Genomic DNA, 12,320 nt, shown 5'->3' on the forward strand with positions numbered 1-12,320 from the left:
ACTGTGGATTTGGGACCCACAGGCCAGTGGCGTTGTGCGTGACAGGGAAGTGGCTGGTCTTCCTCCCTGCCGTGAATTCCTTTCCCTTTTGTTAGTTTGGGAAACTCTCTCTCTCCTTCTATTCTGAAGGGGAGCCCTGCTGGAAGGTGTTCTTGGCTGCAGACTTTGGCCTCTTGGCACCTGGATAGATCATGCTGCTCCCTTCTAGTCTCTGAAGTTTCCGCTGAAAAATCCAGATAGCCTTATGGGACGTTCCTTGGGTGTAATTGCTTTCTCTCCTCTTGATGCTTTTAAAATTCTCTCTTTATCCTTAGGTTTTGCCATCTTATTTACTGGCTGGCCTGGTATGGAACTCTACGGGTTGGTTTTTTGGGGGGCTCTCTGTGCCTCCTGGGTCTGGGTTTCTGTTTCGTTCCCCAGATTCAGGAAGTTTTCAGCTTTTATCTCCTCAAATAAATGGTCTGCCTCCTTTTCTCTCTCTTCTCCTGCTGCAACCCCTGTAACTCGACTGTTACGCTTGATGGTGTCGCGGAGTTCCCTCGGTCTGTTCTCATCTTGCACAACTTTTCTCACTCTCACTGGCTCAGCTTGGTGACTTTCCATTACTCTGTCCGGGCTGCTGCTCTGCCCTTGTCCGGTCTCTTCTTTCTTATTTTTTCCAGCTGGTCTCTTGTTCGTTTCTTTTAGTGAGTTGATCATCTCTTCCCGGTCCTTTTTTAGGTGTTTTAGGTCTTTCTGGATGTTCTCCAGGCTTTCCTCGACTGTAGCCAACATCTTTAGGAGGGTTACTCTGAATTCTAGATCAGTTACAGAACACGTCTCCGTTTTGGTTACGTCTCTCGCTGTGGTTTTGTTCTGTTCTTTCATTTGGGACCTATTCCTCCGTCTCCTCATTTTGTCCACTGCTGCGTCTGTGTCTCTGTTACAAAGTCAGCTGCGTCTCCCCCACTTAAAGCAGTGGCCTTAGGAAGACCAGGTCCTGTAGTGCCCCGCGGTGCAGTGTCCCCTGTTAACGGGAAGATGGCGCTTCAGGGGCGTCCCTGTGTCCGTTGCTACGGTAGCAGTTGCTACTGCTGTGGGCGGGATCGGGTCCCTGTGCGGTTAGTGGGTCGGTCTGGGGCGCACTGGATCAGACCCGGAGTTTGCTAGAGATGCGGTAGCTCCAAACTGCAGGGCACTTCCCCGGCGCTGTCGGGGGGGAAAAAGGTTTATTGGTGGGGAGGCCGAAGTCACACTGGTGTGTACCTTATCTTCCCCTCTCCCAGGGGCAGGACTCACTGTGGAGTGGTGTGGCCCGTCTGGGCTGCTCGCACACTGCCAGGCTTGTGGTGCTGCTTCGATGGGATCTGGCCACGAACCGACCGAGAGGATCCCAGGGGGTGGATCCGCACAGGGGCGGGAGGGGCCCTGCAGCACCGGGAGGACAGACCCGGCGGAGGGATGGATCCCCAGAAGCACAGCGTTGGGGGACTGCGCGGTGCAAGTTCGGTGGCGGGAACTGGTTCCCTTTGGAATTTCCGCTGGGGGATGGGAGAGGGAAATGGCGCCCGCCAGCTCCTTTGTTCCCCCGCCAAGGTCTGTCCTCCCAGGCTCAACAACTCCCTCCCGTAGGCCCCAGGCGCTTTTCAAACTGTGGTTCCGGCCGGTATCCCCGCGGCTCTTTGTCCCGCAGTCTTTGTAGAGGGAGGACTTGGCGTCCACTCGCCCTCCCCCCTCCCCGCTCTCCGAGAGCAGAGATGCTGACTTTTAAAATCCCAGAGGTTGTGAGTCCCGCTGGCTGTCAGAACCCACGCAGTCCGGCCCCTCCGCTTTCGCCGGCCAGACTCCGGGGGCTCTGCCTTGCCGGGCGGGCTGCCCCTCCGCGCGCGCCGCTCCCTCCCGCCAGTCCGTGCAGCGCGCACCGGCTCTCCGGCCTTCCTACCCTCTTCCGTGGGCCTCTCGTCTATGCTTGGCTCCGGAGAGTCCGTTCTGCTAGTCTTCTGGCGGTTTTCTGCGTTACTTAGGCCGATGTGGGTGGAATCTAAGCGATCAGCGGGACCAGGTGAGCCGGGCGTCCTCCTGCGCCACCATCTTCCCAGCGTCTGCGCTTCCCGCCTCCAGGCTTCCCAAGTCTGCGCCTCCCGCTTCCCAGCGGGCAGTGCGGGGCTGCTCCGGCATGGCCACTAGAGGGCGCCAACGCCAGGAACATGAGGCCCCGGGGGGGGGGGGCGCGGGCTCGTGATTCACTGCACTTCCGGGAGCACCAGCGGGGGCCCACAGGAGCGACTGCGGGGTCCGCGCGCCCCGTCACTTGCCCCTGCAGGGGAAGCTGGCGGGGGTTCTCTCCGCTGGGCACCGTGGTTCGGGATGGCTCTGGATGGCCGCACCCGGGGGGCCTGCCATCAGGTAGAGGAAGGAGACGCTGGATGGACCACAGTAGGCGTTCTGGGCCCTGCTCTAGTGGGTCGGTTCCCAAACAGGGTGACGTGAGGGAGACGCGCGGGAGCCCCCAGCCTGCAGCCAGGGGAGGGAGGAGGTGATCCTTGTCCCCTTTATCCAGGAAAGCAGTAGGATTCCTGTCCCATCCCCAACCTCCCGGTCTCCAAGTTCAGCGCCCCCAGCCAGGTCACCCACCCACAGCAGGGCCACGTCTCCCCCTCCTCCCCGCGCCCACCCGGGGACTGGCACTCCTGCCTGCCTTTGTTAAAGAAATGAATTTGCAGCGGCACTCGTGTGGCCCAGGTGGTTGAGCCTGGGACTTCGGCTCAGGTCGTGATCTTTCTGTTCGTGAGTTCGAGCCCTGCATCAGGCTCTCTGCGGTCAGTACAGACCCTGCTTCGCATCCTCTGTCCCCCTCCCTGCCCCTCCGCAGTTCACGTGCGCGCGCTCTCTCTCAAAAATGAATAAGCATTAAGAAAACATGAATTTGCAGAGAAACATTAGCCCCCAGCCCCAGTTCCCGCACACTGTAGGTGCTGGAGGGGGGTTGTGGAGGAGAACAGAGTCCAGGCTGATTCGAATCCCCTCCCCAGAGTCTTCTGTCTGCGAGACAAGCTGTGGCCCAGAGGATTTCCCAAGGACGGGTGAGCACCCCCACCCCGGGGGGACCTTGCACACTTGTGCAATGGGGGGGGGGGTGTGTGTGCTCCGTTTCCTCCCCTCGGATCTGGGGAGCCTGGGACTACTTCTGAAGCCACGTTCGAAGATGGCAGTCCACGCACTGGCACTGGATGCTCTCTCCAGGGACATCTCACCCACCCTCCACGCTTGAGCGCCGCGGAGAAGTCCACCTACCCCGAAGATGTTGGGCGGCGGGACCGCAGGGAACCAGACACGCCGAGGCCTCGCTGTCCTAGTCTTGGTGGAGTCACGGCAGCCTGAGCCAGAGGCAGCAGTGAGCCTTCTGGTGGCCGCACCCAGAGGTGACAGAGATGGGCACCGATGGGCTGGCCCGACCCGAGCTGCAGATTCGCTACCGACATAGGTAGTTTTAGGTCACTCCATCCTGGCTTGGTGGGTCTCACAGCATCAGACACTGAAACACAACCCCAAAGCTGGGGATGACCGACCGTCCCGATTCGCTTGGGCCTGAACGGTTTGCTAAAACTGAGAGAGCCCCGGGACTGCGGAGGGGGGTGAAGCAGTGACTCCCAACTTGGTGTGTCCCTGCCCAAAAGGCTGCCAGATGGCAGGGCCCTTGCTGGCTCGATGCCCCAGTGTCACGGGCATCCACACCGCGAGGGCAGGTGCTCAAGGCTATTTGCTGTGACTTGTCACTGAATGTTGTAGAGTCCCCGCTCCAAAGTGCTCCCGAGCCCCAACAATGCATTTGTGCGGCCTGGTGACCTCCCTGTCCCCGACAGCATCTAGTGTCAAGCTGAGATGCTCGGGTGTCCCCCTCAACGACAGACTCAGCCACCTTCCCCAGCACAGTCCGGGGCGTCGGGCCCATCGCCTGCTCTGGGGGTGGGGGTGGGGAACGACACTCCTTGTAGGGACACCACCCACTCCTTACTCGGGTTTGAAGGTGGCCTGACGGTACCGGCAGGAGCTGGTGGTTGCTGGAGGTGGGAGACGGATGGTCCTGGGCACAGAGCAGGTGGGTGAAAGCGGAGAAGGCCCCCGCATCCAAATCTGGCTCATCAGGTTTCCAGAGGGTAACTGTGTCTCCAAACTGGGCGCGCCCCCCACTTACTGGCCGCCAAGGGCGTTTACACACAAATCTCTCCGCGCCAGCTAAGAGGGCCAAGCAGGATCTCCCATTTCCTGGATTACAAAGGCGGACGCCCCTAAACCGGCCTCCCCTGGTCCCCGGGAACCCCGGCCTGAGAGACCCGTGGCCCAGGAACCGGCACAGCGCCAGCAGGACACTGGGGGCCAGCGGAGCAATGATCTTCAAGAAGCAAGCGGTCACTGGGGTCAGATACCGTAAAGCAGCTGGGCACAGAGGTAGCGATAGCTTTACCCACAGATCGTTGGTGACCTTCGGGGCGGGGGGGGGGCACAAGCCAGCCTCTTGTGGAGACCGCAGAGGCCAGGACTCCTTCCTCGGTGTGCGGTGAGGGGAGAACGGGCAGGAGCAAATGGGGGCGGGGCTCAGGGGACTCGAGCTTTCTTCCTCTATGACGACCGTGAACCTGCTTCCGGGCTAACGAGGAGCGCGGCCAGGTGGGGGCGGCGGGGACAAGGTCAGCAGAGGTGGGGGGGGGGGGTGTGTGTGCAACAAACAGGCTCCAGGCTTGCGTCTCTTTGCCTGTCCTGCAACCCTTCCATGAGCCGGCAGCCTCGTCCCCACTTTGTTGGTGGCGCGGCGCCCCGAGTGGCGCTCTTACCAATGAACCACAGTCACGGGCCTGTATTTACAGGAAAATGGTAAATCCACTGGAGCGCACATATCGAGGCCCACAGGATGAGAAGACCAGGGTTCCCGTGTGAAATGGTAGCTTCAAATCTAGTTTGGGTTCTGCCACAAATGACACGTTTGAGGGAGGTGTGGGGTAGCTGGAAGGGGGTGGGACAGGCCGCTGGGGACTGTGACAAGTCTGGACTTGGCTTCCGCTCATTTTTCCTTTAAATGTGTCTCCAGAACCCGGGGCTGTTTCTGGCCAGGGTGGAGGACGGAGAGCTCTGTGGTAGGGGTACCAGCACGAATGGACCCACGCGCCCGGAGGCTCCTCACCTCCTCTCCTGTCCTTGGAATGTGGCCCCGGGAGCCCTCTCCGGGAAGCTGCCCCAAGGACGGCCTTGAGATAGAGATGTGGCGCCGGGACCATCTGGAGGGTATGGGTGACCGAGCCCCATTGCGGCCACTCTATGAACTGTTAGGACGTGGCGGGCAGGTGCGGGGGTCCAGCATCCTGCAGCCTCGTAGGTCAGTTCCCTGTGTTCACTGCACCTGCCCCCTGCCCACCTGGAGCGGCCTCTTTCCTCCGTCCCTCCCTGTCCTCCGTGTCTGGGGGCCGGACTCAGATCACGGCCGGGAGCCAGCACTGCGAACCAGCCCCCAGGAGGGAAGATCGGTCACGGGCATCTCAGACGTCAGTCGTCTGGTCCGACCCTCCTACTTCACGGGCAAGGAACCCAAGTCTGGCCCAGGGAAGTCCACCGTCCCGTCAGCCTCAGAGCTGCTGGCCGTGCGCACCCGTCACGCTGGGTGACGGGTGGGAGCGGCCGTCCTGGGAAGACGGGGAAACTGAGGAAAAGACACAGGCAGCCCGTTCGGACGCTAGCAACTAGCACATGGGGCCAGAAAGTACTCCCGAGACTCCAGCACACCACTTTTAGACCAGGAGAAACAAAAACCCTTTCATCGTACGTGATCGCCCAGGACTGGCTGGCTGTCCGCGTGCTCTGTGCCGGCTTCCCCCGCGACTCCACCGACAGCCCCTCGGCCAGAGACAACACTCACAGAATAGTGGTAAATGGGACGTGAATGTTTGCCGCAGGATTTCCAATCCTTTGAGGCATTTAATCATACGAAAGAGCTAAATGAGCCTGTTCCAGGAGAGATTCTGGCCCATTCTCCCAGGCAGCTCACCAGGAACGGCTTCTGGGGACAGGTATCAGCCCTGTCACTCCTCAACCCCCCCCCACCCCAATTAACTGAGGCTTCAGGCTATCGCTGGTTGCATATTTACAAAAGGCTCGGCTCTGAGGACCCCTGACGACCACTGTGGGGGAAAACACAGGCCGAGCCCCTCAGTCTCCTCCCAGACTGAGAAAAAAAAAAAAAAAAAAACATAAAAAAAAAAACCAAACAAGGGCAGAAACTCCTCGAAGAGCATTCAAATAAACGTCTTTGAGACGGCAAAGGAAACGCTTAACCGAGCGCTCACCTCAAAGGATGATCGGCCACCAGCCTCGACAGGGCCGTCCCTCCGACCGGACGGGGACTCTGAAGTCCAGCGGGTGGGCTGGTGTGTCAGCCCCTCCTCTCCGTCCTCTGTGCTGGTCGTCGAACGGGGTTAGCAATCCGACTCGTGCCGCTCAGTCAAAAAGCAACGGCCTCCCCAAAATTCGTCCGTCCAACCCACAGCATGGGAGAAAATATTCGCTCATCACAGAGCTGCTAAGGGATGGCTACCCAGGATACAAAGAACCTCCACGACTCAAAGACAAAACGACCCGATTTAAAAACTGGCAAAGGACTCGAATAGGTGTTTCTCTGGAGCAAACATATAAACAGCCAAGAGGCAGACAAAAAGATGCTCCAAAGCACAGAGCTCCATGTGGGCTCTGCAAGCTTCCATATGTTGCCCACATGGAATTAAATTACAAACCAACAACAGAAAAACATTCGGGAAATACCCAAATATTTAAAAAGAAACCATGCACTTATCTAAATAACTCCTGCATCAAAGAAGAAATCACACAACAAACTAGAAAGTATTTTAAATGAAGGCAAAAAAAAAAAAAAAAAAAAAAAAAAGCCAAATACCAAACTTACGGGATACGGTGTTTTAAACCAAAGTTTAACGGGCAATTTACATCTTCAGATTAAAGAAAGATCTCTAATTAATAACCTAAGTTTCTACCTTAAGAAACTGGTGGGAAAGGGGGACAATTAACCCCAAGATAAGCAAAAAGAATGAATAAGTAGAATCTATTCAATTTAAAATATAGAGACAATGAGAGGGAAAAAAAAATCAATGAAACCAACAGCTTATTCTTTGAGAAAATCAATAAATTTATATTTCTCTAGCCAACGAGATCAAGAAAGAGAGAAGACAGAAATTACCTATGGGAACAAAAGAAGACAACACTACAGATCAAGATAGTATATAATGTGAAAAGTTATGATAGAATTTATGCATAGAAGTGAGTTGATAAAATGGAAAAATTCCTTGAAAGGAAAAAACTACAAAGCAGCTCCACTCAAGAAGACACCAATAACCCAAATATACACATCAAAGAAAAGGAATTCACAGGTAAAATCAATCAATAAATAAAATTCCAGGCCTACATGTGGCTTCTCTGGAGATTTCTCCCAAAATTTAAAGAATAACTATTCCAGCAAATAGAAGAGTATACTTCCTAATTCATTTTATGAGGCCTTCATTAGTGACACCAAAGGCAGACCAACACACTACCAGAAAACAAACTCCATATTGATATCATTCATGATCACAGGCATAAAAATCCTTCATAGGTATTAACAAATTGAATCCAGGAGTATATAAAAAGGATCATTACCAAGTGGGGTTTATCCTAGAAATATGAAGTTGGTTCAACATCTGAAAAGAAATCAGCGTACTTTACCACAGCAACAGGCTAACAAAGAAAAGTCACGTGATCTCATCTCTGCAGATGCAGAAAAAGCATTTGGCAATATTCAACATATAATAAAAACTCCCAGCAAACTAAGAGTTGATGGGAACTTCCTCAACCTGATAAAGAAAAGCCTAGAGCAATCATCATCCTTAATGGTTCAAGACTGAATGTCTTCCCTTTAAGATGGAAAGAAGAAAGGACTTCTTCCTACTCTTTCTAAACATTGTACTGGAGAGATCCTACCCAGTACAATAGGCGAGAAAAAGAAATAAAAGGCATACAGACTGGAAAGAAAGAACCATCTTTATGGAGGACATCATCTTCTACAGACAGTCTTTTTTCTTTTTTTTTTAATGTTTATTTTTGAGAGACAGCGTGTGTGCGAGCGGGGGAAGGGGAGAGAGAGAGAGAGAGAGACAGACAGACAGACATAGGATCCGAAGCAGGCTTCACACTGAAATCAGGCTTCACCTGAGCTGAAATCAAGAGTCGGACGCTTAACCGACTGAGTCCCCACGTTCCCCCCTGCCGCCCAGTGCCGGCGCCCCTCAAGAGTGACCGTTTTTATTTTAGCTGTGTTGTTGTCATGGTCTCCTGTCTCCTGCTTGTTCTGCCACCATTTATTTAAAAAACGATCTTTCCTCTTGAATTACCTTGGCATCTTTTGTCAAAAACGAGCTGATCATAGGGGCTTCTGGCTGGCTCAGTCAGTAGAGCGTGGGACTCCTGAACTCAGGGTCATGAGTTCAAGCCTCATGTTGGATACGGTGATTACTTTTAGAATGAGTGAAGGAATGAATGAATCAATCATATGTGTGGGAGAACTGACATCTTAACACTATTGGGTCTTCCAGTTCATGAACATGGTATATATCCATTTATTTAAGTCTTTAACTTTCTCAGCGGTAGTTTGTGATTTATACTGTACAATTCTTAAACATTTTTTTTAGAGTTATTTCTAGGTATTTTATGTTTTTTGATATTATAAATGGTACTTTTTTTTTCCCTCTAATTGCAATTTCCAGTTGTTCAGTTGACTTTTTTAGTATGGAGTGTGTACTTGCTAAATTTTTTTACATCTAGTCACTTTTTTGTAAATTATTTGACTGTCTATGTAGTGGGGCTCCTGGGTGGCACAGTCGGTTAAGTGTCTGACTTTGGCTCAGGTCATCATCTCACGGTTCTGGGAGTTCGAGTCCCACATTGGGCTCTGTGCTGACAGTGCAAAGCCTGCTTGGGATTCTGTCTCCCTCTCTCTCTGCCCCTCCTCCACTCAGGTGCCCTCCCTCTCTCTCTCTAATAAACATTCCCACACTCAGTGCGGAGCCTGACGCAGGGCTCGATCTCACAACCATGAGATCATAACCTGAGTCAAAATCAAGGGCCAAAAGCTTAACCGACTAAGCCACCTAGATGCCCCACAAAATAACTTTCAAGTGAAGAAAGCTACAGAGTGTATTAAGGGAGAATGTAGAAATGTGTACTTATCTCCTTGGATTTCATATAAAGTTCAAAAGCATTCTGCATAACCATATTATCTCCCTTTTCTGGCAACATACATTGTTATAATCATATGGAATTAAAACATCAAAATCAGGGTAACAATCTTTGGAAGGAGGAAAGAGCAAGTGTAATCAGGAAAAGGTCCATAGGGATCAAACTCTTTCATTAACGTTTTAATACTTAGACAAGCTCTGAAGCACGGAAGGCAAAGAAGAAAAAAAAAAAAAAAAAGGCAAATGTGACCAGTGTGGGTGCTAGGTACGTGAGTCTCATACCGCACACTTTTCCGAATGCTAGATTTTTGTTAACTGAAAATTAGGGGGAAAAAAGACCAGAAGGAAATTCCCAAATGACAGCTATTCTTAGTGGTAAGTTTATAATTTTAGTTTTCTGCTTTTCATCTGTATATACTGTCTAAATTTTCCACAATGAGTAGGACTCTTGTAATGGTAAAAAAAATTAACAAGAGCTACGTATTTCAACACTCACCTGACAAATGCAGTCTGTCCACTCCTTTTTCAGAGCAGACACGCCGTGTCTTGAGTTTTGGCTGGGCGCGAGTCTGCAGCTAGAGGGGGCCATGGAACTCAGTACTTGTGGGTGGAAAAGGAAGAGAAGTGAGGGTGCTCTCCTTAATAGTGGGCATGCACCCCACCCCGAAAGTGGAAATGTGTTCCAGGCAAGCCTGCTTTTTTATTCTTCAATTTATTTGAGACAGAGCGAGAGAGAGAATCCCAAGCAGGCTCCGCGCTGTCAGCACAGAGCCCGACATGGGGCTCGATCCCACAAACCAAACCGTGAGATCATGGCCTGTGCGAGACCACGAGTTGGACGCTTCACTGAGCCCCCCGGGCGCCCCTAGGCAGGTCTGCTTCTAACCATGCACACAAAACACCACCATCCCAGGGGATGGTGCTGTGGGGAAACAAGATTAAAGAAACCTGGGGGAGGCGCCTGGGCGGCTCACTCGGTTGAGCATCCGGGCCCTTGATTTCCCGGGCCCCAGGGTCACGGGATTGAGCTCTGTGTCAGGCTCTGCCCTGAGCACGGAGCCTGCTTGAACCTGTCTCTGTTCCTCTCCCCCACTCTCTCTAAAGTTAAGAGAAACTCGGGGCTCTCACTCACCTCATGACGTACCAGACAGATTCGCCCTGCATTGTCTGCCTCCTCTGGCCTGTTCGTAAGATCAAATGATCTTATTTGAGCTACTTTATTTTCGAGCCTCTGTTGTCCCAGGTTAGCCCGCATCATTAACTAATGACGGCAGGGAAGACCGCTACAGGGCTGTGTTTTCCATCTCTGCTACTGAAAATACCACCTAAGAACACGGAACTATCAATCTTTTATTTATCGTTTAAAAAAAAAATTTAAGGGGGCGCCTGAGTGGCTCAGCCGGTTAAGCGTCCGACTTCGGCCCAGGTCATGATCTCACGGTTCGTGAGTTTGAGCCCCGTGTCGGGCTCTGTGCTGACAGCTCCGAGCGTGGAGGGAGACTGCTTCCGATTCTGTCTCCCTCTCTCTCTGCCCCTTCCCAGCTCATGCTCGCACTCTGTCTCTGTCAAAAATAAATAAACTTAAGGGGCGCCCGGGTGGCTCAGTCGGTTGAGCGTCGACTCCGGCTCAGGTCATGATCTCACGGCTCGTGAGTTCGAGCCCCGTGTCGGGCTCTGCGCTGACAGTTCAGAGCCTGGATGGAGACTGCTTCCGATTCTGTGTCTCCCTCTCTCTCTGCTCCTAACCCACTCACATTCTGTCTCTGTCTCTCTCAAAAATAAACATTAAAAAAAAATTTTTTTTTAAATAAACTTAAAAAAAAATTAAGAGAGCACACATGGGTGCATGTATGCATGAACAGAGGAGGGGCAGGGAGGGAGGGAGGGAATCTTAAGCAGGCTCCACGCCCAAAATGGAGCCCAACATAGGGCTAGATCTCATGACCCTGGGGATCATGACCTGAGCCAAAATCAAAAGTCACATGCTTAGGGGCGCCTGGGTGGCTCAGTCGGTTAAGTGTCCGACTCCGGCTCAGGTCATGATCTTGCAGTTTGTGAGTTCGAGCCCCGCAAAGGGCTCTGTGCTGACAGTTCAGAAGCCTACTTCCGATTCTGTGTCTCCCTCTCTCTCTGCCCCTCCCCTGTTCATGCTCTGTCTCTCAATAATAAATAAACGTTAAAAAAAATTTTTTTTTAAATAGAAAAAAAAAAGTCAGATGCTTAACCGAGCCACCCACGCACCCCTCAATATTCTATGAAGGCAATCTAAGCTCTCTCAATCAACCTAGAAAGTACTACAATATTCCAAAGTAAATCCCACGAAGGTTTCTCATGACATATGACAGGCTAATGATTAAATGTTCATACAGAAAAATGGTTCAAAAATAGTAAAGAAAAAGCATCAAAAAAAAAAAAAAAAACCCAGGGGAGAGTTGCCTTGTATGAAAATATATTTTAAAACTACAGTAATTTATAGTATTAGCACACTGAATTGTCAGATAAATGGGACAGAGCTCAGAAGCAGATATATATATATATATACATATATATTATCTATGGACACAAACAGAAGTCATAAACGAAAAAGCTGAATAAAACTAACAATGTGGTTTAGGATGTCTACGACCAAACACAGACACGTATAAACACACCTAACGCCACAAACAAAATTAACAGACCTGCAAGAAACTGGAAGAAATACTTACATCTAATGAATGATTAGCATACAGCCTATATTTTTAATGCTAATAAATCCATATAAAAATGATCTAATTGAAAAATGGGTCAAAGGACACAAACCGGCAATTTATAGGAGAGGAAATACAAAGGACCAATAAAAATTGATGCTTCACCTTACTGGTTATCAGGGAAACACACATGAAAATGAAACTTCATCTTTCACCCGTCGGATAGACTTAGACTGAAGTCTGATGATAATCAAGGGTTGGAAAAAGCAGTATCTTCTCGGACACTATGGAGCTGGAGGGGAAATTAGTTCAGCCACTCTGGAGGACAATTTGGCAGGGTGTATTAAAATTAAAAATGCACAGAACTCATGATCCAGCAGTTCTCACT

At 51.3% G+C, this 12,320-nt stretch overlaps 1 protein-coding gene across 1 annotated transcript; it reads right to left on the reverse strand.

Annotated features, from left to right (window-relative positions):
* LOC115505514 lies at window positions 1-2,157 on the reverse strand. The gene is made up of 3 exons (XM_030303153.1): window positions 2,068-2,157; window positions 1,279-1,743; window positions 1-1,188 (listed from the first exon to the last, which is right to left on the reverse strand). Exons 1-3 carry the CDS (start codon window positions 2,155-2,157, stop codon window positions 1,102-1,104), a joined length of 642 nt encoding a protein of 213 aa, XP_030159013.1. The 3' UTR covers window positions 1-1,101.
* Between the last annotated feature and the right edge of the window lie 10,163 nt (window positions 2,158-12,320).

Source organism: Lynx canadensis, chromosome F1 (genome assembly GCF_007474595.2).
Source record: "Lynx canadensis isolate LIC74 chromosome F1, mLynCan4.pri.v2, whole genome shotgun sequence".
Lineage (NCBI taxonomy): Eukaryota > Metazoa > Chordata > Mammalia > Carnivora > Felidae > Lynx > Lynx canadensis.

What these genes read in the sequence shown, in the direction of transcription:
- LOC115505514 (XM_030303153.1), bottom strand. Translation starts at nt 2,157, where the DNA reads ATGCCGGAGCAGCCCCGCACTGCCCGCTGGGAAGCGGGAGGCGCAGAC. An exon ending in GCGCAGACGCTGGGAAGATG is followed by an intron (nt 1,744 to 2,067) that starts GTGGCGCAGGAG and finishes GGATTTTAAAAG; the next exon opens with TCAGCATCTCTGCTCTCGGA. An exon ending in ACGGGCCACACCACTCCACA is followed by an intron (nt 1,189 to 1,278) that starts GTGAGTCCTGCC and finishes CCCCCCCGACAG; the next exon opens with CGCCGGGGAAGTGCCCTGCA.